The 24,440-nt window shown below is 42.1% G+C and overlaps 2 protein-coding genes across 6 annotated transcripts in view; one reads left to right on the forward strand and one right to left on the reverse strand.

The window, feature by feature from the left end:
- col16a1 (collagen, type XVI, alpha 1) overlaps positions 1-3,443 on the forward strand; it is a 106,864-nt gene extending 103,421 nt beyond the window's left edge. For all 5 annotated transcript variants that reach the window (XM_085395684.1, XM_085395687.1, XM_085395689.1 and 2 more), the window contains one exon: positions 305-3,443. In XM_085395684.1, the coding sequence (XP_085251810.1) occupies positions 305-498 (194 nt within the window). In that variant the 3' untranslated portion in view covers positions 499-3,443. The remainder of the gene's footprint in view (positions 1-304) is intronic.
- Positions 3,444-3,777: 334 nt separating this feature from the next.
- On the reverse strand, positions 3,778-24,049 carry col9a2 (procollagen, type IX, alpha 2). Its single transcript, XM_085395690.1, has 32 exons — positions 23,805-24,049; positions 22,590-22,664; positions 21,741-21,776; positions 21,582-21,644; positions 20,109-20,162; positions 19,720-19,755; positions 15,245-15,268; positions 15,062-15,115; positions 14,914-14,967; positions 13,377-13,427; positions 13,220-13,276; positions 13,077-13,130; positions 11,634-11,687; positions 11,462-11,515; positions 10,931-10,984; positions 10,762-10,815; positions 10,538-10,591; positions 10,385-10,438; positions 10,233-10,286; positions 9,483-9,527; positions 9,037-9,090; positions 8,682-8,735; positions 8,557-8,610; positions 8,396-8,467; positions 8,074-8,109; positions 7,923-7,967; positions 7,410-7,442; positions 7,059-7,205; positions 6,912-6,966; positions 6,638-6,826; positions 6,465-6,542; positions 3,778-5,153 (listed from the first exon to the last, which is right to left on the reverse strand). The coding sequence occupies exons 1-32, from the start codon at positions 23,874-23,876 to the stop codon at positions 4,948-4,950; spliced, it is 2,076 nt and encodes a 691-aa protein (XP_085251816.1). The 5' UTR covers positions 23,877-24,049; the 3' UTR covers positions 3,778-4,947.
- Between the last annotated feature and the right edge of the window lie 391 nt (positions 24,050-24,440).

Raw genomic sequence — 24,440 nt, forward strand, 5'->3', positions numbered from 1 at the left:
AAGGGGGATAGCGTTGCATTTAGGAACTCATGTTTTTGCTATTACTGACAAAGCTGATGCCACTCTAATGCTATCTCGCTGGCACTTCTTTTTACAGTACTGTCAATTTGTTGTTTTTCTATAAACCAGTTTAAGTATCTTTAAAAATATCTTTAGTAAACCAATCTACATTTTTTAAGGAGACGGGGTAAAATCTGGGGTGTTTTGTGCTCCTGGGCAGTTATGTTCTTTGCTCAGCTTGTATAACAGCCTGTGAGGTGTTGACATGATGAATATATTCTCTGTTTTTCCTTTCATGCTGAAGGTGTTCCAGGCCCCCCAGGCTATGGTAAGATGGGACCCCCTGGTCCCGTTGGCCAGCAGGGTGTCCCTGGGATCCCAGGCCCTCCTGGACAACAGGGTTCCAAAGGAAAAGATGGCCGCTGTAATCCCGCAGACTGTATGAGCCATCCAGTAGAATACAGCCCCAAGGGCCCATCTGTCAAGGGCCCCTGGTAAAGGGCTACAGGGGATGGAGGAAAGGGGCAGGGGGGCTGAAGCAAAAAGACTACAAGGAGAAGAAAGAAAGCCAAACACCGTGACCCAAAGTTATTAAGTCTGACCACAAGATGGAATATAGGCACTGCCTTTGTTGTTGAATAGCTAGATTTACCCTCACCGATTTCTTCTATAGTTCTGAGCAAACATCTGCGATTTCTTTCTAAGGGCCTCGCTGGAACTGAGACCTGCAAAGATACACCGGCAGCACATTTTTATTGCATCATTGTTGTTCCCCCACGAAAGCCAATTCGTTGCTTTTATTTCCTGCTCTTATTTTTGGTCTTGGCTCATTTTTTTACATTTTCCTCGCTGTGTTTTATTCCTTTTGTATATTTTAAAACAACCCAGGAGAGGTGACAAGAATCACAAACTGCAGTTTCTTCTTCTTCTTTTCTTTAAGATTCTGGTCTCGGCTGTTGTTTTTCTTTTTTTTCTACTCTTTTTTCTACCTTTTGTTTGTATAAATCTGTAGGAAGAGAATACACACAATTATGTTAGCACTGCTGCCATCTCTCATATCTCTGTTCCTTTCTGACACAATCCCATTCTGAGTGCATCCCATGCATTTCTAATATCCTGTCCCTGTGCTTGAGGTGTGAAGAAACATATTTGAATTTGACTTTTAAGAGAAAATCCCCTGGAAATGTTTTCCAGTTCTATAGAAACAGATGTCAAAAACTTACATTCAAGGAGTATCTGATGGATTGACTGTTTTGTATATATTTATTTTTTATATATATATATGGTGGCTTTTTATACACTTTCAAATGTTTTGATAAAAAGTATGGCTAGCCCCTTGTCTTTTTTTATTGTCAATGGTTATCCAGCAATAAAAAGTGCCAAAAAAAGGGATTTTTTTTAAGGTCGATAAGCTTTCAAAATGGAATGATGTGTGCAGAAAAAACAGCTTATTTATAAAAAAATACTTTTACACAGAAGACACATTGGATTTTGTAATTATGTTGGTAAAGTTCATTTTGTGTCCTCTTTTAATGCCATTATGTTTGGAAATGCAACCACTTTAAAACATTTCCTTCCATTTTGTACTTCAAAGTAGCGGCAAAAGCCATCTGTGTGCTTCACTCTGCCCAGATTTAAGAAGAAGCAGAAAACATGAGCAGCAATTGGGCCCATTTACCACAGGTACTGTAATCCAAGCACAACCACCAAACCCTCACAATCACATAAGGATAACAACATATTCTGAAAAAGCCTCACAAAGTGCTTTTGCAGTGCTACATGTTACTGTATTTTGGGGCTTTATCTGTTATTTTATCATTTTTTTGGTTTTGTTTTTTTTTATATCTGGAACTCTGTGAAGCTGTGGTCAGACTTTAGTTTTCCACAAAATAACCCAAGGGGAATGTTAAACTGAATTAAATTGCTTTTCAAAAAAAAAGCGTGGTATCATGTGGTCATCATTGTCAACCCTTGTGTTGAGGTGTATTGAGTGACTCCGTGCAGTTGTTTGGTGTCTTTTTGTTCTGTTTTGTTCTGTTTGTTCCAGTGGTGTATTTCAACACCACTGGTTGAAATACAGTCTCAAACCATGACAGCGCCATATTTTACTGATAGAAATGTAGATACTTGTTGTACCTCTCGTCATCTGCTCCTCTCCTGACCCTGCTCTTTTGACCAGCTTGTCCAGTTTCCCTAGATTATTATTATTATTATTACTACACACAACACACTATGCCGAGATATGACAATTTTTTTGGCTAATAGCTATTTGGGAACTGAGCTATTTTATGCATCTCAAATGGTGCTATTTTTTTTTTGTTTGTTTTTTTGTTTTTTACCTTTTTCAGCTACAAAAATGGGTATGTGTTTTGCTACAGGTTGCTAGTAATAAGGTGCTAAAAAATATATATTGTTCATACAGTGGCTTGAGTTAGCTGTCTTTTTTATGCTCGAATATTTATAGGTCAGTGTTAAGTAGCTTAACAAGTGAAATAGACTGAAGATGAGGGAGGAAACAGCCAACGTCCAAAGGAAAACTTTCAGAAAACCTGGAGAAATATTGGTCAAGACCACTTAAAAACTACCAGAAAGTCTGGCTGTTTTAGATCAAAATGGAAGCAAACCGAGGGATCATTCAAGACTTTTGCACGGTACTGTAGCAACTGTGGCGTTGCCCGCCGTTTTCGGACGCACTTGCCACCATGTTGGTTTTGGGCTCAGAAGCAACCAGAACTAAAAAGAAAAAAAAAGAAAGAAAAGGGTGGGTTGCTATGCTAACAGCTAACACTAATAGCAACGCACAGACACACATCTGTTATTATAACTAGTAAAATACTAGAACGTCATTCAGCAGAAGTGAAGCTTAGAATTGTTGGATGGTTCATACTATCAGCAAGTCAAATTAGTCAGAAAATTCACTAAAAGAGCACCAAATGGTTCACTTCAGTTATCGAATTAGTGGATTAAGAATACAATAGCAATCACTAACTGGCTATAGCTGCAGGAGTTGAAGCACTTGTCAGCCTACAGCGTCACCATCCAGCTGGATGGACAAAAAAACCCCCACCACACACTATCATGTTGAGGTACAAGTTGACACAAAGCAGAACAATATAAAAAAAGACAAAAGTTGTTCTTTTTTTCTTTTTGTTTTGTTTTTTTTATTGGGTTTATGTATAATGCTACAAAGTTGAGCATTTAAACACGTAAGTCTGTGGAGATTTCAGTCCATTTTTTTAGCCAGCCACAAGAGGAACTTGTTTGCAACTTCTGTTGGCTTTTTTGTTTTTAACTTTAGAGGCTGTACCTTGATCTAACACAAGACTTTCAACAGAGAAACTGAGGTTCGTGCACTCTGTCATACTGAACTGTCGATAATGTTGAATTATTATTCCTAAGACTTTAGAAAAAAATAGACCAACTCATAATGTTAAAATGTTAGACATCCCTGAATGCTTCTCACAGTTCTTGCTATCTTTTCCCCCAGGCACAAAGCTATGACATCGCAAAAGCAACTGACCTGTCAGTTGCAAATACTGCCCTTGAGCAATTTAGAATCTGATGTGCGCAGTCTAGTAGTGCTGAATGGTTGCAACTTTTTGCCTCGGTAGTGCAAGATTATTAAAAGATGCTGAGCGTATGCAGCTTAGGACGCATGGGAGTTTATTTACATGCATACATGGGTGCTCTTAAAGATTTGGACGAGGACAAATATCAAGAAAAACGAATTGAAATAGATCATTTTCCATTCCCAACATGATACAGAAGAACATTGGCTCTTAGAAAAGGTTCCTCTTTATTAGTCTAGGATTGCCTGAACAGCCAGCAAACAACTTTATTTATTTTTTTACAGATGATTATATATAAAGAACAATAAATAGCTTCTTTTGATGAAAATAAGTTGTCGTTAAAGCACCGACCTCCCATGGAAAGTTGACAGTGGCACAGAAAGCACATTAGGACCGTTAACTGATTTGCTCTGAGGAGGAGTCATTATTTCTGTAGGAACTCCTTATTACTCACTGATTTCATTAACACAGGATTTTTGTTGGTGCATATCGTAACCCATTCCTTTTCCTCTACATAATAATCAACACACATTTACAAAGATTTACAGCACTGCATTGTGGGAGATGGGAGTGCCCATCGGGATATGCTGTTGCCAGGCAACAAGAAGAAGAGATAAAGCTAGTTGTTAGTTTCTAAAACGAGACTTGGGTTGAAAGCGGGGGATTGGGAAGGGAAGGCAGTGTACACATGAGGTAAATCAGGGATCTCACTCAAGCCTACAAATGAAAAAGACTACATTTTACAATGCGGTACAGTACTGAGTGGAAACTGGGGCTGCAATCATTTATTAGTCAGGTTTTCGGGGTACACGTTTAAGGCAACGGGTGTGATGTTGGAAAAGAGGCAGGGCGTTAAAACTTCAAAACATTCCTCTGACAAAATATTGCATATGGAAAAAAAAAAAAACATTGAAAGTGACCAAACAAGGAAAAAAGCATCCTTCACCACATTTGGTTTAGCTTCTTTCAGCTCATAGATGCTTTGACTTGGTGAGAGACCAAAAAAAAAAAGAGAGATGTAATATAAAATCTGTTCCTCTTTCACTGCTTGAGCAGGACTGGGATATTTGGACGGCGCTGACACCGACATCCAAAAAAAACCACTTGAGATTTCAGACGGAGGTGGGTGGCTGTGAGCTGCTGTTGTCATGGTGATGTGGAGGATTAAGATCATGATGTCCCACCAGTCAAAACTTCAGGTTGTCAGTTCTAGGAAGGAGCGGTGGGGGGGGCTACACATGCAGTCAATGTACTATTATTGTCCCCCCCCCACCTCTCGTTCTTGATGTTGAGAAGAGTGGTCTCTCGCCTTTTTTTTTTCCTTGCCTTGCTCCCTCTCTCCCAGGTGCTGTGATCTGCTTATGGGGAGACGGGGCCTCTAAACATTGGGTCCTTTGATCGTTCCCGCCTCCTGTAGTCTCGGTGAGGTGTAAGCAGACGCGGCCAGGCACATCGCTGCCTCGCAGAATCCCGGGAGACCCGGCGGGCCCGACTTACCGGGGCGACCGGCCTCTCCAGGTGTTCCCTGAGGTCCTCTCTCTCCGGGCCTACCGTCCCGAGCCACTCCATCGATACCGGGGGGGCCTGCAGAGTGACAGAGTTTAACATCAAATGGGATTTAACTGATTTCGAGGGGTCAAAAAGATTAACTGCACCAAATTTCATTCTAAGGGTTGGAAACCCCATTCTGGACTTGGATTACATGTGTGTACTGTATGCATGCATATATTTAAGTTGTGTGCATGTGTGCACACAGAAGTGTGAGTGTGTTTCCCTGTATTTGAATTAGCGTGTGCTGTTGCAAGCCTATTACATTCTCATTCAAGAGCATCTGTTAAATGACTGGAGTTAATGATGCCTTTAAAATGCCTTTCAGCAGGCTCTCCTGTGGCGAGAGCAGTAATGTCAGGTCCTTCAGTTGCTTGCAGTACCTTTCTTCTTCCTCTTCTTATCTGTGTTCATGAAAAAAACTTTGTGGAAGGACTACTACAGTGCCCCAAGAAAAGATTGTTACACTCGACTGAGGTATAAAAGCTAGGTTGAATGTAGGCGAAGTGCAATTGAGACACACTTTGTGAGTACACGTTGATGTACATGTGACTTAAATGTCCACTGAAGCTTCTCTGCTTCTTTAGAGACCAACAAAATCCATGTGAAGGGATGAAGAGACACATTTGAGCTCATACACAGGTTCTGACTTTACTGCATTTGATTGTATTGCTGTGTCACACGCACACTGCACTTTTTTTTAAAGGCTGTCCAGAATCTTAAAATTTCTTGATTTCACAAGTGAATCCATTGTAAGTCACGTTTATGCAGCAGCTGTGTTGACTTTTGGCCCAGTCACCAGAATATTACTATTCAAAAATTCTCCATCCCTCTGGCACTCCCATTTGCATCTTAAAATTTGAAAATGAGAGTATGCAGTAAACAAAAAGGTTTTTTTTTTTTTTATAACAAAGTTTTAGGTGGCAATGTCACTAGATTTTGTGGTTCTGCCCTCAGATTGCAGTGACAGTGAGTACTGTGTGATTTGCACAGTTTTTAGTGGCATTCTGCTGAGGCCCAGCCATGATGGAGGTGGAATTACACAGATTTGACAGATCCTGTGATATCATGTAATTTACATCAGCTTAACACAACTTAACTCCTTATAAAAGTGTGTTTTTCCTCCCCACTGTCGCCAAGTGCATGTTCATGGTGGGTTGTCTGATTGCCAGGGTTTTCTCTGTATTATTGGAGGGTCTTTAACCCTATAATATAAAGTGCCCTGAGCTGACAGTGTTTGTTAAAACGTCATGAAATAAACTGAATTGAATCAAATTGAACTGAATTGCCTAGGAATATGCACAAAATCTTACCTTACAGGTTCATTTAGAAGGCTTCAGGTCTTACCTTGTATTCCTGGAGCTCCTGGTGGACCTGAGTGAGGTCTACCTGGATCACCTCTCACTCCCTTTGGACCTCTTTTTCCTGAGGTAGATGAAAGAAAAAAAACACGTTTAAAAAAACACGTTTAATGCCTGAGAAGTTCAACAATATGCAAAAGTACTAATGTTTAGTTTTACCCTTAAGCCCTGTGTTTCCAATTTGCCCAGGTGCTCCAATAATGCCGGGGATGCCGCGGGCACCAGGTAAGCCATGTGGTCCCTGAGGCCCAGATGCCCCTGGAGGTCCAGGCGGTCCGGGAGACCCCATTACACCTGCACCACCAAGCACAGCCCTCTTGGCGCTTACTGCCACGGCCGCTAGCCTTTCTGTAACGGAAGAGAGGACATCATCATTTTGATTAACTGATCTTTGATGTTTCCTCAGGAGATTAAAGCAGGTCTAGATGCTCACCCTGCATCATCTTCAGCACAACCTCAACAATATGCTGGTCAGATGCATCACGTCCCTGGAGAGAGGAGGAGAACACTGAGCACTGACTAAACACTGATTGGTGTTCTGTCTGTATGTGTCTGTGATTAAGAGTGGAACTGGACTCACTGCTGGTCCCTGAATGCCCGGCATACCGGGTACTCCTCGTTCTCCATTAAGCCCCCTAGGACCGGGCAGCCCCAGTGGTCCCTGGTCTCCTGGTTTGCCAGGATCTCCAGTGGGTCCATTGTGTCCAGTGTCACCCCTGATTCCTTGCTGTGAAGAAAAAAGAGAATCAACCCAGTGAGGCCCAACACATCATGAATAATGAGAATTAACTCTTATAATTAATACCATAGGCTTTGGGTTACAGAGTTAAAGGTCAGGGTTGACTTATAGAAAGGTGGATATGACTAAGGAAAGAATAAAGCAAAACAAGTCCATCCCTGCAGTCAGATTTCTACTCGTTGTAACTCTCACCTGTCCTTTGGGCCCAGGTTCGCCAGACAAACCCTGTCACAGCAAAGACAGAAAGTCATTTTCCCCATTCATCATTTCCATCCATCATTTGCGCCTCGGAGACACTCACTGAGCAATAATTCAAGGATGAATATTGTAAATGAACATCTAAAAATGCAGCTTCAAAGACCCAAATGTGCATCATTGCCTCACTGTCATTTAAATAGCTTATTTGCCATCTGGATTATAATGGGGATTTGTATGCAAATTTGAAAAAAAAACAGACATCCTCTTCTTCTTCTTAACTTTGGTAATGCTTCCAACATTTTCTTGTATACAACTCTCTGCTTTGATGCCTCCAGAACCAAATGTTTAAACCTTTTTTTTTTTTTATCTAAAGCCTAAAAGTTGCATTTATTTATTTCCTTTTTCTTTTCAAACTTGGAAACTTTTTGTGGTCCTTATGGCAACAAAAACCACCAACTACTTTAAAGCAGCTTAAGTCTGTGCTGGAACAAATGTCCACGTTTTTACCTTTTCGCCTTTTTCGCCGGCCAATCCCTCGACTCCGGGGTCACCCTAAAAGTGACAGAGAGGTAACGAAGAATAAGGGGAATGAAAAAGGCTCTTGAAAGTATTCTTAAGTACGGAGCCAGTGGTGCAGTTTAAAAGAGGTGCTACTCACAATGCCCCCCTTTGACCCGACTTTTCCTTGGAAGCCCTGGCAGGAGAGACGGAGTAAATGTAAATGTGGACAAATGTAAACTGGATTATCCTCAGAAAAACAAGGATTCAGTACTGATTGAAACCAGCGACACCAGAGACCACAAACTAAGAAAGATGTTGCCTCATTTCTAAAACAAGGAACATGATTATGCCTAGATTATCATTTATATTGCTTCACTCATTCAAGGGTTTCACTGTGGGGGGTTCGCGTTCTATTAGTGAGTAAACACTGCCCCCAATATGCAGCTTTGTGTAACTGCATTATCACAAAGTCCACAGACCTTGTCTCCCTTTGTTCCACTGAGACCCTGGGCGCCAGGCACACCGATGGGCCCTCTCTCTCCTTTGCTTCCCTGTGAGGGGAAAACAGAAGCTCTGCTGCATGATGTGTTTGAAGTAAAGAGCGCGTTATGATGTCTGAAAAAGACACGGTGCAGCTTACAGGCTTGCCGGCTGCTCCCTGTGGCCCAACTGGTCCTCGCTCCCCTCTGTCGCCCTGCGGACATCAGGTGAGGTGAGTAAGCAGCAGCTGCCGCTAGTGTTTTATTGTGATATTCAGGTTTGTACCTTAGGTCCAGGGATTCCTTGCATACCAGGCTCACCAGGAATACCAGGCTCACCCTGAGAAAGGGAGAAAGTACAATTATTCACTATATGCTATAGCTTTTAACGGTTTTTCTACTTTGCTATGAATGCCATCCAGAGTAAGCATCTGGGTAGACACTAACCAGATCCTTACTTTTCATTCCCTCTGTTGCCAAGCGCTTGCTCATAGGGAGTCATCTGATTGTTATCTATTACCACAGTCTTTATATTACAATATAAAGACTGTTGAGGTGCCTGTTGTTGCGATTTGGTGCTATATTAAAAAACCCCTGAAATTCAAGTTGACCACAAAGAAGAGAAACAATCATATATTTACCAAAGGTCCAGAGGGCCCAGGCAAGCCAACATGACCTCTAGGTCCAGGTTCCCCCTAGAAAAAGAATATTATAAGAAGAATATTAAAAGAAAGGCACACATTACACACATTACAAGAACATGAAAACCTGTTATGCTCATTTCCACATCATTTTTATTCTGAAACAAGTTGTTGTAGTTCCCCTCCCTTTACGCATCTCTCAGACAAAAGGTTTAAAAAGCAGGTGGCTGGGGCTTCTCTTCTCACTGCCAGAGCTGTGTATGTCTAAAATGGCAATGTTAGCAATATCCACTCTCACTGACATATGGAGACGAGAGTGGAAGCACTGTCTGGAAACTTGGTGTTTAGAGGAGTCTGAAGCCTAAGCTTTGGCTCACAGGGAATTCATGTACATACCCCGGGCTGCATTATCTCAAACTTGCAGTATGAACATGTAGAAGGCATACCTTTGCTCCAGGTCCACCTTTAGCTCCTGGGCTGCCAGGTAATCCCTGAAGATGGAATAAACAATGCTGAAAACAGTCCTAATCAAAGCTACATATCTGCACATCAGACACGTTTCAGGAACGCAAGCGTGAAATGCACATGGCTACGTAGGCGTCGGCAGTTGGCGGTAATAATGCAGTTTGATATAATGATAATGGTAAAAATAGGCTTGTGGTGTGATTGCCACAGTTGTAGACCTTGCAGTGATGTTATGTGTGTGTGTGTGTGGTTGCTGTATCACAGTTTGACATAAAGCAGGCTAAGTTGCAGTGTATGAGTTTTAGGGAGTGTTAGTGTCACTGCAGTGACCGCGCAGCATCTCATGCAGTGCACATCTCATGCTCCATTACCCGTTAGTCAGAAACACACACTTATGTCTACCCACTGGTCTGATTGTGATAAATTGCTTGCGGTTGAAGAGAGAATGCTATTTTCAAGGTGCTTTTTATTCTAAAGCAGCATGGGTCACGGGGTCACTGTTAACCTGGATGACTGCCCAGAAAACAAAACACACCGAAATTTTACACACCGCTTCAAGCTGGTTTCCCTTGTCTGTGTTCTGGCTTTGTTGAATTCAAGAGAAGAACAGATTGCGCTTCTACGTGGTCTGAGTGACAATGACTGTTTATTTGCATGTGCTTTTTTTTTTGGCGGCGTTGTCGAACAGTTCTCCGACAAAACACGCACGCCCCCGTCGAATGATCACTCACCGCTGCTCCCTGAGGACCAGGAGGACCGGGCATCCCGGCCTGACCGGGGCCACCCTGCATAAATGAGAGCAGAAGAAGAATAAATTAATGTTTTTGTTTTTTTCACCTCCGATTGAAGTTACTCATCATTATCACTGCTGGCACACACTTACCTTGATTCCAGGAATGCCAGGTGTGCCATCTTTCCCATCAATACCCGGCAGACCCTGAAAAAGCAGGCAGATGAGTCAGTGGACTTCATTTGGCACACCTTGCCAAGCACCTCCACAACTGTGGCCTGAAAAAACAAAAGTGCGTTCACTCACATTCTCTCCCTTTTTGCCAACTGCACCCTGTGGGCCTTGGATACCTCGGCTGCCCTGCAGAAGATAAAGAAATCAGCCTCAGTAGAGCCACGGCGCACATCAGTATCGCTGCCTCCATTCAAGCTCTGAAATAGCTTCTTCTTTTTTTTTTTTTACACACACCACTGCCTTGACAAAAAAAAAAAAAAAAAACTTTCAGGGAAACCACTACAAGAGTCACCCACTTTGTCTCCTTTATCGCCTGGCTCTCCAGGTGGTCCATGAGGTCCTTCTTCACCCTGAAAAGAAAAGAGCAGACTCACAGTTGCCTTAGTGAATTCAGTGTATGAATATACCTCTTTATATGAGTAGCTGAATTTGTATTTGCGTGTCTTTAAGTGTGTGCGTTCTTACAGGTGGCCCAGGAGGTCCTACTGGTCCGCCGATGCCCTTGTACCCACCAGGGCCCTGAGGGAAAACAACAAAGTGCCATCAATCTGTTCGGATCAGAGAGGGAGCTAAGTCGCGGTAGCCTACCACTCATTGTGATAAAGGGATAATTAGAACTTAACTCACTTCTTTAATGGGAGCTACACAGAGAGCCAGGCACTCTTGCTTTGGCACTAAGCCGGGGTGCTAACTTGGCTAACGTGGCTAATGTTAACAGTAAGACGGATGGCTACAGCGGATCATTAACTACAGATGGAGGCACCGTGGACCCAGACAACCCCAACTCATTAGAGAGGGAGAGAGATTTGTGTTAGCATCATTTCCATATGTCCCCAGTGCTGGTAATGGATGATGTTTGTAGAGTGGGAGCAAGTCTGGCTGTGCCTCCTTGGTGCTCATCTAAGAATGAGAGCAGTACTGAGAGAGAGAGAAAGAGGGAGAAAAACAAAAAGCCAATATGCTTTTTATATGTGATAAACTGAGTGTAGTACTCACTGGTTCTCCTTTGGGACCCATCATTCCTGGATAACCACTCAGACCCATGGGACCCTTAGAAGAGAGGCAAACTATGGTAAGACAGACACCGTTGTCCACAAGAAATGGCTATTTGAGATGATACTATGTAGATTATAATATGAAAATTATAAATATTCAATTATCATCATACTGAAGGTCCTGGGATGCCCTGCTCCCCAGAGATGCCAACTTCTCCCTTGGGGCCCTGATGAAGAACAAAAAAAAAGATTATTAATAATAATAAGTATGTGCTTCGCCCTGTAGCATATGTGCCGGGAAGCAATTGTGAAACCTTGAAAAACGTTTAATCAAACCACAGATTTCATTTAGTTTTGTCTCTATATGTTTGACTTGCAAACATTTACCAAAAAATCTCATTGAAACCCGTTTCTGATATCTGCATGTATCGATGATCTGCAGCCTGCTCACACCATCCTCTGGTGGTCTTCAGCACCTGAAGCAGTTCAATCAGCGCATAATGGGTTTGCCAAGACTGTTAAAGGGGCGGAAACGAAGACTCGATGGCGCTCTTGTGCTGGGATAAGTCGGGATAAGCTTAGCATAAAGACTGAAATCTTGGGCAAACCGGGAATAATAGTCAAAGCGCCAATTGTTACTCCCCGAAAGCACGACTTGTTTTTGCATATCCAGAAGGCCACGGATTAAACAAACATAATCAGGGAGATTTTCGCGTTACTGGGAGGATTTAGGAACTCAGTTAGATGCTCAGCTCAACAATAAGCTAAGCTGGCCTAATTGTTTCCCTGCTGAAGTTACACACTTTTCATCAACACTCAGTTTAGCCTGAGCAGTCTATTAGCCTGGCCTTTTAATGATGCGACCCCTGAACTGGACACTTCAAACCATTTGTTTATATGCCAATAAAGAAATATTATTTTTGCTGGGTTTCCAGAATCTTGCTCGCCATCCTCAGCAGGTTCATTAAGTTCTTGTTTTTTTTTCCGCACTTTAAAGATAAATCTGATAGTCTTACTCCATCTTTGGCATCACGTGGGCATCAGTGATACAGCAAACCCTGTTGGTATCCATTTAAACAACTGGTGAGGATGTAAACAGCTTTCATTGTGTTTTAGAAGAAAAGAGAGCCAGGCAGCTCCTTTAAAATACTGGTCGGCCTCGGAGGAGCGCTTGCTTGATGCGTTGAGTGTTTTGAGCATCTAAAGCAAGCGCTGCCAGAAAGCTCCTTGTGTGGGAAGATCAGAGGCTAATTCCTGGGGCTTGGCTAGCCGCTCCCTTGGAGCCCACAGTATGCTCATTAGCTCTGCTTAATACAGCGAGGTGAGAGGCCCGCGCTAACCCTGACTCTCTCATCCAACTCTTCATGTACCTGGCTCCTCACCACCCCTTTCATCTGGCTTGCTGCGTGCTGACTCCAGAGCCAGGGCCAGGCCTGACTAATCGCAGCCAGATTAATGCCAGTCATGTGCCTCAGGGGGCTTCATTAGAGCTAATCCTCGCCTCCCCTTGGTCCTGTACGGTGGGTGAGTGTGCAAAAGCAACTGTACGGCATGTACACGTATGGGTGTCTGAGTGCACGCGCATATCCTCTCAAGCGGAGATTGTAGCAGCTCACCGGTCTTCCAATGCTGCCAGGATCTCCGAGAGCACCGGCACGTCCTTTGTGTCCCTAGAGGGGAAACAATTAGGCAGGATGGTGTCATAATAATTTGGTAATGCGAAACGATCACTGATGCCTGAAACAGACAGATTACTCACCTTGACTCCCTGCAGTCCCTGTGGGCCTTTAGGTCCTGCTGGGCAGTTGAGAGGACACTGGGAAAAGATAGTGAGAAGGATATGCAGTGTATGGGTTATAAAATGTGAAGTTGTGTCAGAATAGATTTGCAAGAGAGGAGGAATCTTTAGATCTTACCTCGAAATCTGCACTACCCTCTTCTCCAACAATAAACTTGCCTGGAGGACCCTAAGCAGACAGACAGATACATGGATGAGCAAAGTCACCCAGTCACAGTTGGCAGTCAGTTGCGTCTACCACCCTCCCAAGCTGAGCCAGCACTCTCTCCCTCTTTCACTCCATCTATTTCTTCCTCCATTTTTCCCCCTCTCTGTTTATAGATTGAGTTAGAAAGTTAAAGTATCTCTACAGGCGCTGATGTATTTCTGCAACAGCCAGATGAGACAGCCCACTGATCTAATGGGGGTTTATTTACCCTAGGACAGCACTAAAGCTAAACAAATACACTCCCCTGGGCTGGGAACATCACTCTCAATGAAGCACCCCCCTCCCCTTCTTGGAATCACAGAGATGCACACAGGAGAGTTCATACGCCGCTGGAAAATGACTTAAAAGCATACCTCTTAAAACTGTTTTTAGTGCATCACCACTTAGTGTCTGTTGGGACTTGTTCAAGCAGCAGTCATCTCTGGCTGCGCTTGGTGTTTTGTTACCATTCGGCGCATTAAAAACACACACGCCAACATTAACTGTGTGCTGGATAGAGCACGCATTAAGCATGGCATCAGCAGTATGTCCTTGCCTGTGATCTCATTCAGTCATTTCAGTCAGCAACAATTAGACTGATGAAAATGTACGCCTGATTAAGCCTAATGAACTCCCGGTAGCTTATTTATTAAGTTTTTAAAGCCGATCTCACCAGTCTCAGTGCCTTCATGTATTGTTTACTGTGACATCCTTTCTGTGGATTAACTTTGAGTATATTCAAGCAGCGCTTTAGTGCTTATGTGTAATGGAATTGGGATGAGGCAGTGGCGTTGTGAATGTTTGTCCTCTAGAGCGCTATGAACTGTTCTGCAAGTAAACAATACAATTATAAAATATTTCATGTTCAAACAGGTATTATTTTTTATGTTAATGTAACATTTACTAATATCAGGCTAATTGTTCCATCTGCACTATTTATATTTGGAACCTTACCACACATGCTAAGGAGGCCTAACAGCATATAGCGTAGCATCAAGACCAGAGCAGACACCAACAACAGAGAACGTGACGCTGAATAAGTCAGAAAATAGCATAAAATAGAGGCGCTATTGTAGAAGTAGATGTTAGGCCCAATGCGGCTTGCAGAAGCAGCATGAACTTTATGCCGGTTGGAGCAGCTTGAATAGCATGCCCTACATCAGACTTGCTAATAGGATGCACAGGTGAGCATCAGCTGATGTGGCAGGCACTGAGACCAGCTGACATGCTGAGATTGCTGTCTTAAGCAATGCTTCAGTTAATGGCTGTTGCTTATGCTATCTTTCCAGATTTCTAATTGCTTAATGGATCTACAACAACAAGGAAACCTACATATGATACACTAGTGTATGGTTTTTTTTTTAAAAACAGGCTTTTCAAAAGGTGGTTTTGTGTTTAGCTCGAGGATCTTTGTGACATAGAGTCAGAAAGAAAGATGACAATTCATACGATTTTTCCTCGCAATTACCGGCTTGCCCGGAGGTCCAGTAAGTCCTGGAGGTCCCGGTGGTCCAAGGATACCCTAAATGTTTGTGAGGAGAGTAAGAAATTGTGACTAAGAGCTTCTGAGAAGTTACAAAGGCCCCCATAATAAACTGAAGCTGGAGTTTCCTTACCTTTGGTCCAGTTGGTCCGATCTCACCAGGGAGACCAATTGGGCCTGGAATACCCTATACAGGACAGTTATGTTAGTGAGCGTGACAAACAAGATGATATGTACTTATCCCACCAGAGACAAATTATTGCCACACTTTAAAGAGTTGAAGGCATAACTGCACAATACCAGAGAAGCTACTTACAGCCAGTCCTGGAAGGCCAGGTCCCTGTGTGGACAAAAGTGACAAGGGGTTAAATTACTGTGTAACAAGTGGAACCAATCCATCAGAGTATCAATTAATGTTTCCAAAAGCCAATTAAAAACAAATGCAGGAATTCAGTAATGCGTGTGTACAGTGTCAGTGCAGGTTAAATAGCGCTCAGGAACAAAGACACAGAACACAATCAGTCTGTGTTTGCTGTGTCTTTTGCTTGGAATTAATTATAAACAAAGTAATTAAGTAAGTAAGCCTTCTTGGAGGAAGAACAGCCCACAGGGCTGGATCTCCTGTCTGTGGAGCGTAAGACAGCTGGGTGTACGGCACAGCCCCCAGACAGTACGCCTGTTAACGCTAAATAACGGATTAACTAATAGTGTTGTGCTCAAGCATGACATTGAATGACGCTGGACTTACAAAGATGTGCAATAGATGGACATCGAGCACCACCTAGTGGCGAAAGACTGCTACAGCTGATGCTTCATGATCGCTTGTGTGGAATGGCTGAATCTAATGACAATATGGAGTGTGACTCCTTTATTAAGGATTGCATCAGGCTCGTGTCAGCTGCAGAAATCTTACAGCACATTTGGATAAACTGAACCCAAATTGAGGCACAGCTGGTCAGGCATTCATGCGTGACCTAAAAGGCACTAAGGAGGCTGCCTTAAAAAACCAGCTGTGTTGCAATATGTTTGTTAGAGAACTGAGCAGGCTCGCAAAGAATGCCTAATTCAGTCAATCATAACTCATTTCTTAAGTATCCCGAGAGCCCTATGAGATAATGTTAGCCAATTAGTCATTTTATATTAATATACAGAGAGCACAGTTACTCAAGCACTGAACTTCAATACAGCCTTACATGAATGTACTTGTATATTATGAAACTATTCTATTCTAATCTCTATCTGATAGTTATGTTCTCAGGGAATTTCCAGGTTTCAAACTGCTTACTGGATCTACAACAACAAGATCCAGTAAGCTGTTAGAGATCAGTTAGAAAGTCAGATATTGCACGTCTCTCGAATACATGCATAACAGATTAAATAGAGATATTAGAAAAAAGTGTTATCTAAACATTTTGACTGAAGGTCCCTGGCAGTAAATTGCATGGCTGCCTCATAAAATAATATAAGAGATGAGTTGTTTCCTTTCCATCACTGGGTAGTGTTTCGAATGGTGCCAATCATAATACATATTAAATACTGGGTATCACTTATTCATCACTCAGAGTAACTGAACAGAAAAAAATGAAATGAATGATATATAGGAGCCACACGAAAAGCCTTTTGGCTTTGCATATAAGTAGTGGAGAGCAACCTCTGAAGGCTGAAAATCTTTAGTGCCAAAAACTGCAGTTTCTCACACGACCACTTAAAGCAAGCCAGCCCTCGTGGACTGTTAAATATTTCTGTACATAATCTGCAACATAATCTGCAACCACTGTTGTGTCTTGTCTCGTCGATTGCTCCTGTGCATTTCTGGCTGCTTTTTCCAACACATTTTCTGAATGAATCAGTGAGAGTATAATAATAATTTTCCTCATTATAAGCAGTGTTGGGGAGTAACGGAATACATGTACCGTTACGTATTTAAAATACAAAATACAAAATACAAAATATAAGTAGGGGAGACCGGGGATAGTTGTAACATTTTTGACATTTCTGTCTACAGACATTTCTGTCTGTAAATTGGAGCTCTTTTAAGGTAGTGGATTCAAAATGTAATGCAAAGTATTTACATGTCTCTGCTATTAAATAGTGCAACTATTTTCTCTGCAGCACAGTTACCCATTGCATGGTATGGTCTCAAACACAAAGAGTGAAATGTTACAATTAACCCCATAGTCTGGGTTAGTTGTAACATATCCTGGGGTAAAATGTAACACAATGAAATAAGGGTACTAACAAAACATTAACATGTAATCTTTGTTTATTCAACACATGAATGCACTTAGAGCCATTTATGTAGCTCTGTGTGTGTGTGACAGAATGCAGAAATCTAGCTTTTGAGCATATTCCAACCCCCCAAAAAAGACAAATTATGGAATTTTCTGCAACTGAATATTTCATTAATTTTGGTTGGTCTTCCTTGAGTTTGGCCTCATTGGCTCAGTGGGCATTATAACCTACAGCTCTTGCACCAATTTTAAACATAACAATGAAGCTGAAAAAATGTAGTTGTTCACCAGCATCGCAATTCCATTATTTTTTTCAGGGTTTACCTTGGTGTGGTTTGCAAAGTGCTTCAGAAAGATGAGGAAATCTGTTTCTTGCACCCATCCTGATTTATTTCCACTACCAGTGCTTCCTACTGGTCCATCTCTGACACAGAGGTCTGCATAATGTATGTGTGGGAACACAAACAGTGGAGGAATTGTGTTGCCAATGGCATTAACCGCATATACAAATGTGACCAGTGAACCTCTCTCTGCTGATGTTGTTGCCCCAACTTGTTTAATATAAGTTAAAGTAATAGTGTGGTAAGTTGTAACATCTGCATTATTGTTACAACTGACCCAGACTGTTGCTGTTACAACTGACCCAGACTCCTATAGCCATGAACTCGCTAACATTACAGCCAACGGCTAAAACATTAGCACTAAAGACCTACACAGAATATATCCCCATAGACATACAAATAACATAATTCAAGTTTGATGAGTTTAACTGCAAAGCAGATAATGCTATTAGAAATTGAAATAAAGTAGAAAAACTTACTTTTTGGCATACAAATTACTTTTTTTCGTGTTAAATTGTCTGTGTTTGACAAAATGTGCTGATTTTTCACATGTGATAGCAGAACTGAGTTGGGCATGCACAGGATGAGTCACATCATTTGAAACTTAGCCCTGATTGGAGAAATTGGAAGTGTTACAACTGACCCACGTTACAACTATCCCCGGTCTCCCCTAACTGTATTCCGTTACAGTTACCGTTTAAAAAGGTGGTATTCAGAATACAGTTACTTTGTTGAAATAAATGGATTACACTGCGGTACTTTCCTGTTTCATTTTGTCGCGGGTCAGGACTGTTTCGGTTTTGTTTGACAGCTACGTTCTGTTGTTCCAGGGGGCAGCGTTACGGTTGCCATGGTTACAGGGCGACGCTCTCTCTCTGCGACTGTGTGTTTCCTGGGTGAGAGAGCGCCTTTTCGTTGTTGTTGTGCTAAGCTAACAGGCAGAATGCTACAGGCATAGCCCTAAAGAATGTAGCATCATGGGCAGTGTAGTCCGTGCTGCAGGGAGAATGGACTGCCATACACGTTATGGGTCTGTGAGCGCGAGGAGGGAGAACAAAGGATAATGGAAAGGTACGAGTTGTCATTGAGAAAAAACAGGAGCTGGAAGCATGTAAATATAATAATAACCACTGCAGCCAAGAAGAGTGCCTGACGAGCCCAGTTGTAAGTAAGCTATTAAGACTCGACTGTACACCGTGTTCGTGTTTTCCTCCGAAAACAATAAGTTTAATAAGGAGCAGTCTTTCAACGCCTCTCTCTGTCTCTCGCAAGAAAAGTTGACCCACACAACAAAGTAAAGCTATTTTTCGGCTACGAGCCGACAGGGACCCCGCCGTATTAGTCAGAGGTCCCTTTACTACAGTTCGGAGTCGCGGACCTTCAGTAACAGTAATGAATCACACAGCAATAGTACATTCACGTTGTTGTAAAAAGCATGATAATATATTAAGTAATCCAAAGTATTCAGAATACGTTACTGTCATTGAGTAACGTAACGGAATACGTTACAGAATACATTTTGGGGCATGTATTCTGTATTCTGTAATGGAATACATTTTAAAAGTAACCTTCCCAACACTGATTATAAGATGATGATGATAGCCTCCATATGCGGAATTACAGATGTAAACAAATCCTAAAGGGAGATCGCTAAAATTATTGGAATCAATGTGAAGAATCGGAAAAACACGACGACCACAACAAAGATCAGGAACCCATGAAGGGGGAAAAAAAACACCAAGATGTGATCACAAGTTAATTAATATATAATGCCCAATGGTGCAAGCTGGCAATGGCCACTTAAGCAGATTATATCTGCTTTACAAAGATTTCCCACAGCAATATAAATAAGCTTCAAGGGGTAAGCTATTCAGCTTCTCTTTGAATAGGCTGTGTCTTAATACCTGGAACTGGCATTCTGTTTTCCCACAGTGAATTAGAAATGCACCTGTTAACTACACCGAGTCATGAGTCCCTATCTGCTACTCTCTCTGTCTAAAACAAAAAGGAGAAATGGTTTCATAGGATGGGAAAGTCAAAACCTCAGGGTTGTAAAATGCAAAGAAATAAGTGATGGTGTCTGTTTGTTGTGTACAGTTTATGATGCTACATTGTAACTGCAGTTGTCAGAAAACTAGAGTTGACATTTTGTATATTAAGTTCTTTTAAAATGTTTGCAAAAACCAAAAAAAGTGACAGTTAAAAATTGATTTACTCACAGGAGTTCCGGGCTCACCAGTTGGACCTGGTTGACCCTGCAAACAACAGAAATCAGTAACATATCTGTGATGGTTAACTGTGGTATTATTACACATATAGATGACAATGACAATATCTTTTTGAAATGAAAACAGCACACCAGGATGAATGAAAGAAAGTCCTTAACAACACAGCGATTCTCACGCTTTCCCCTGCAAGCAGGAGTTCGACGTCATTCTCAACATCACAGTGACAGGGCATAGGGAACATTACCCAGAGATTTTATATTTCTATAAATCTGAACCTTTCAGAGTATTCCACCAGCAGCACAAACAGATTTCACACAGAACAGCAGCACAATTGTGATTTTGCACTAATAATCTTTTTAGGTTAAGGTTTAGACACTTGCCTTTGGTCCAGGTCTCCCGATAGGACCTCGGTCACCCTTTGCTCCAATCAAACCCTGGAGGCAAACAGAAAGAAATGAAATCGGGTAGATGTGCTATGCAGTATATACTGAAAACCGTCACAAATGAAACATAATTAACATCAGAGGAGGGTTAACCTCACATTTAATCAAAGTTGACTTGGTTCAGGTAAGTAATTGGGAAACAAACCTGAGACTGAGATTCCGGGGCAGATTACTGGCTTAACCTCTGAGGAATGCCTGGTTTTGTGTGTGTGTGTGTGTGTGTGTGTGTGTTTGTGCTTCTGTTAGCATGTGACTGTTTGGCACTGATGCTCAAGTTCCATCTGAAGCAGCAACTCAAATTGAAAAAGCTAGGACACAGTTATATACGAGTCTCTGTCTCTGCACAGTGGCAGTAGTTAGGACTTGCAATGCCATAATAATATGCCTCTTATTTTATAGTTAAAACAAACATACATGAGCAAAACAAGTAATGTGTAGTATATAGACCAGATTAACGTCATCAACACCTACTAATATTCTAAGCTCTTATGTAAACTGATCTATTCCAATGACAATTGGACAAACTCCACTCTCGATAGGTTTCATGTTCTCTGTGGAAAGCTGGGGAAAAACCTGGTGTAAATATGTAGGAAAAAAATAATAATATTAACCAGCCCCTTTCAGCACTGTTAAAACAGATACCTGGATAAAAAAAAATGAATAATCTGTGAGGTACAACAAAATCAAGCTTTCTGGTTTCTTTTTACAGACCACTTGTAGTGCGTATTTTATTATCTAGTCATATTTTAGCATGATGTGGTTGCATGGAGGTAAACATATTAAAAGCAAAGAAGAGGGATTGAGTTTGTGAAATGTAGTCCTAAAACTTCTGGTAGTAGCTTTGAACCTGATATCCTGGCTACAAAACACTGACCTGTGGGTGCTCAGACTGTGCTATCACAAACATAGCATGTTGTAAAGATCATCCAGGATATAGGACAACAAACAAGACTGAGCCTCTAGTGCAGGGATGTTAAACTTATTTTACATCGCAGGCCACAAACAACCCGTTTTGCTCTTACATCAGTGAAGCTACCCTTTCTGTCAATGTAGAGAAATCTAACTACACATTTAATCAATGGATATCTTAATATATGAAAAAGAAGCACAATTTCAACAGTATGTCTCATTTTTTCTTCATGATAAAGAAACGCTGCTGTAGTAAATGAAAAAACCCTGTCAGCATGACTCTTTGGCCTTGAGTTGTAACAAGTAAATGCACAAAATTACAGAAATCTATCATTTAATTACTTTGGCATCGTATGAATGGCCATGGAGGAGGTGTTTGTCTGAAGGAAAAGCTGTAAAACTTGTGAAAATACGTTTCAAAATTGAAGTTCAAAATCTGGAAGCAATATTTTTAAAAGTTTTTCTCCTTTTTTCATTCTCTCTTGCACACAGTTTACTTACATCAATGCCATTCTCCCCGGGTGATCCGTCAGGACCTGGCTCTCCTGGCTCTCCCTTCTGCCCCTACAGCAAAATCCACACCGTAAAAACCGTGTTCAAGTAAATCACAAGTTAAAGTTGCTGCAAAATTAAACTGGCACCGTGACAGTACAGACTTACTGGTGGGCCAGGTGACCCGGGACGCCCTTTCTCTCCCTGCAGATAGACAAAGGGCATGTGTTAACCCAACTAAACATACAGTACACGCCATGGTTACACCTTTGTGTTCACAACTGTATCATATTCATCACCTAAATGCCTTTCATTGCTACGCATCGCCTCATAGAAATGAATTTAGGAAGATTTATCACGTCGCAAATTTCACGAGACAGCATGAGAAAAATGTGCCACATAAATATATACTGTACTGAGCACAGAGAGGTGCACGGGCAGATGTTAATCAGTTGCTCCAGTGTTGATATTATAAGCAATCTTTAGATGGACTCTGAAGTGTGTCTACACTGGCTGCGTTTTCTATCAGGCTTTGATCCCACTGTTAAGCCTTTGGATGAGTGAGCAAAGAGTGACAGGTTTAATAACATGCTAGACTGACACCGTTTATTGATAGATAAAGAGCCTTTTAAAAATAGTTTTTTGGCTAAAATGCTAATAAAAAAGAGACTTTTTACATTTGATTTGGTATTGAGCCATAAAGCATGCTATCTCCACACTGCTCTAGAGCAGCTTCTGTTTCCAACACATTTACACAACTTTGCCTGTTGTTAACCCTTTGAGTAACTCGCACATATCACGTTACTGTGACCCAAACTCGGGTCTGAGGCAAGGATCTCTTCTCAAAGACCCCTCTCTCTGCTGGGAACAGAGCTCTTTTGTGCCGGTGTTTTCATTTGCAGTGCTCTCTGCTGGTATGAATTCAGTACTGCGCCACACCTCCTGATTTGGTATTTCTCCAGCACAATGAGGAGCTTTGTGGGAAAACCTATTTGGCAAACCTGTGTGGATACTCACATCAATGCCATCTGACCCAGGAGTGCCAGAGGGGCCGGGTGGGCCTGGCGGGCCCGGAGGTCCAGGTGGACCCCTCTGAAACACAGACAGAGAGGAAAAAAGGTCAAACAGCAACATTTACTAATTCACTCTGTGCAGTAGCCTGTAGCAACAATCAGGATGCAGTATCATTGTGGAATATATAACTAACAGATGTTAAATATATATTGTAATATCATAGTGGATATTAATTTTCATGGATTTTTATAAAAATGAAAACACATTTGATGTATGTTTTATTTTCCCAAATAAGGAAATATAACCTAACCCTCCATCATAGAACCAAATATCGGAGTGGTTACTGCAGGTTAAGGTGGGCAACTCTGAAAGCCGAGTGAGTTTAACATGGAGCATTGCAACAAAAATAACATGATAAAACTGGCATCTTTGAGGAGGTAAACACAAAGGATCGAGGAGGAATGTGGGAGGAAGGGCTAAAAGACTGGCACTGTTTACCCCCACCCAACCCACCCCCCTCCTTCTCCATCCTACTGCCTGTCTTGAACAACATTTTATTGCAAGGGTCAGTCCATCAAGTGATAAAAGAATAAATCCCACTTTGAATTCTTCAGGTGTTAAAACCCCCAAAACAAAACACAGAATGATCCTTGAAAGTGAAAACTCCTGTAAGTCCAGAAGATAACGTGTAGGTGTCTGTTTGAATAACAGCTTTCACGCTCAGTGGACAAAGTTTGTGTGTCGGTGTCAGTGCACACTGACTTTTCCCCCCCTTAAATCTGGCATGGCTGCAAAGATTTGACCCCCCAAAAACTGAAAAAATAAATCCCATCATTCTTGGTTAAATAGTGCTCCTCTTGGCCCCTGTAAAGGTAGCCTAGGTAATGATGAATCCGTGCCTTAAAAAAGAGGGGGCGCCGTGGTTAGAAAGACCTAAGAGTCCGTGTACGATAAGGGTGATCCATGAAAGATCCACAAGATAGCTTCCACCCCTGAAAATCATTTTCTTCTACATTCATTCTATAAAGCTGGGTACTCATCACACTTATATCCTTGCTTCCATGCTGTGGTTATTTAATCCCTTCATCCAGCCCAAGATGGCACGAAACCTACAAGATCACCTGAAGATATCCATAGCCGACTGGACCCTTACCGAGGGCCCTTACCCCCTGAACCCTTGAGCCCCGATCAAGTTTTGAGCTCTTCTGTGCCACTCACCACTTGAGCCAAAACCAGGCACAAGGTCTGCAGAATAACCCAGGTCTTCAGCAAGGCAGAGAGAGCAGCCATGGTCCCTCTCCCCTGTCCGTCTCTCCTCGGTTGAGCAAATCCTCTCTTCTAGTGCCTCTTTCTGCTCCCTTACTCCTCTCAAGGCCGGCACAGTGCAGAGCTGGTGGAGCAAAGCTGTCAGAGAAGAAGGAGGAGGAGGGGAGGTCGGGGGTGCTGTGTGCACAGCCCACAGGATGGATGGCAAGTTGAAGAGGGTGGGGAGGGAGTAGGGCAAAGAGAGTAAGAGAGGTGTTGTCCAGCCCCCAGTGCTGGCCCCTGGAAGCAGAAGAAAAATTCTCTGTCTCAGGCTCAACAGTGTAAAAACACACACATACACACGTGTAGTTTCTAAATCCTGTTGGGCAGGATTTACCAAACTTCCCAAATTTGGGGGGATCTGAGCAGTTAATGACACTGGAGTGTAATCACAAGCATTTCATCAACTTCCTCCCTTATTCACATCTTGCCTTTTGTTTTGTTTTCTCGCACTGTACTAAAATAACCTCAGAAAAAAATGTAAATGGATGTGATTCAGTGAGTGAGGAGGCACTGGTGACTTTCAAGCTTGTTCACAAAAATGGGTGT

The sequence above is a fragment of the Rhamphochromis longiceps genome, linkage group LG22 (genome assembly GCF_057381845.1).
Source record: "Rhamphochromis longiceps isolate RC_006_pf linkage group LG22, R_longiceps_female_GT1.1, whole genome shotgun sequence".
NCBI lineage: Eukaryota > Metazoa > Chordata > Actinopteri > Cichliformes > Cichlidae > Rhamphochromis > Rhamphochromis longiceps.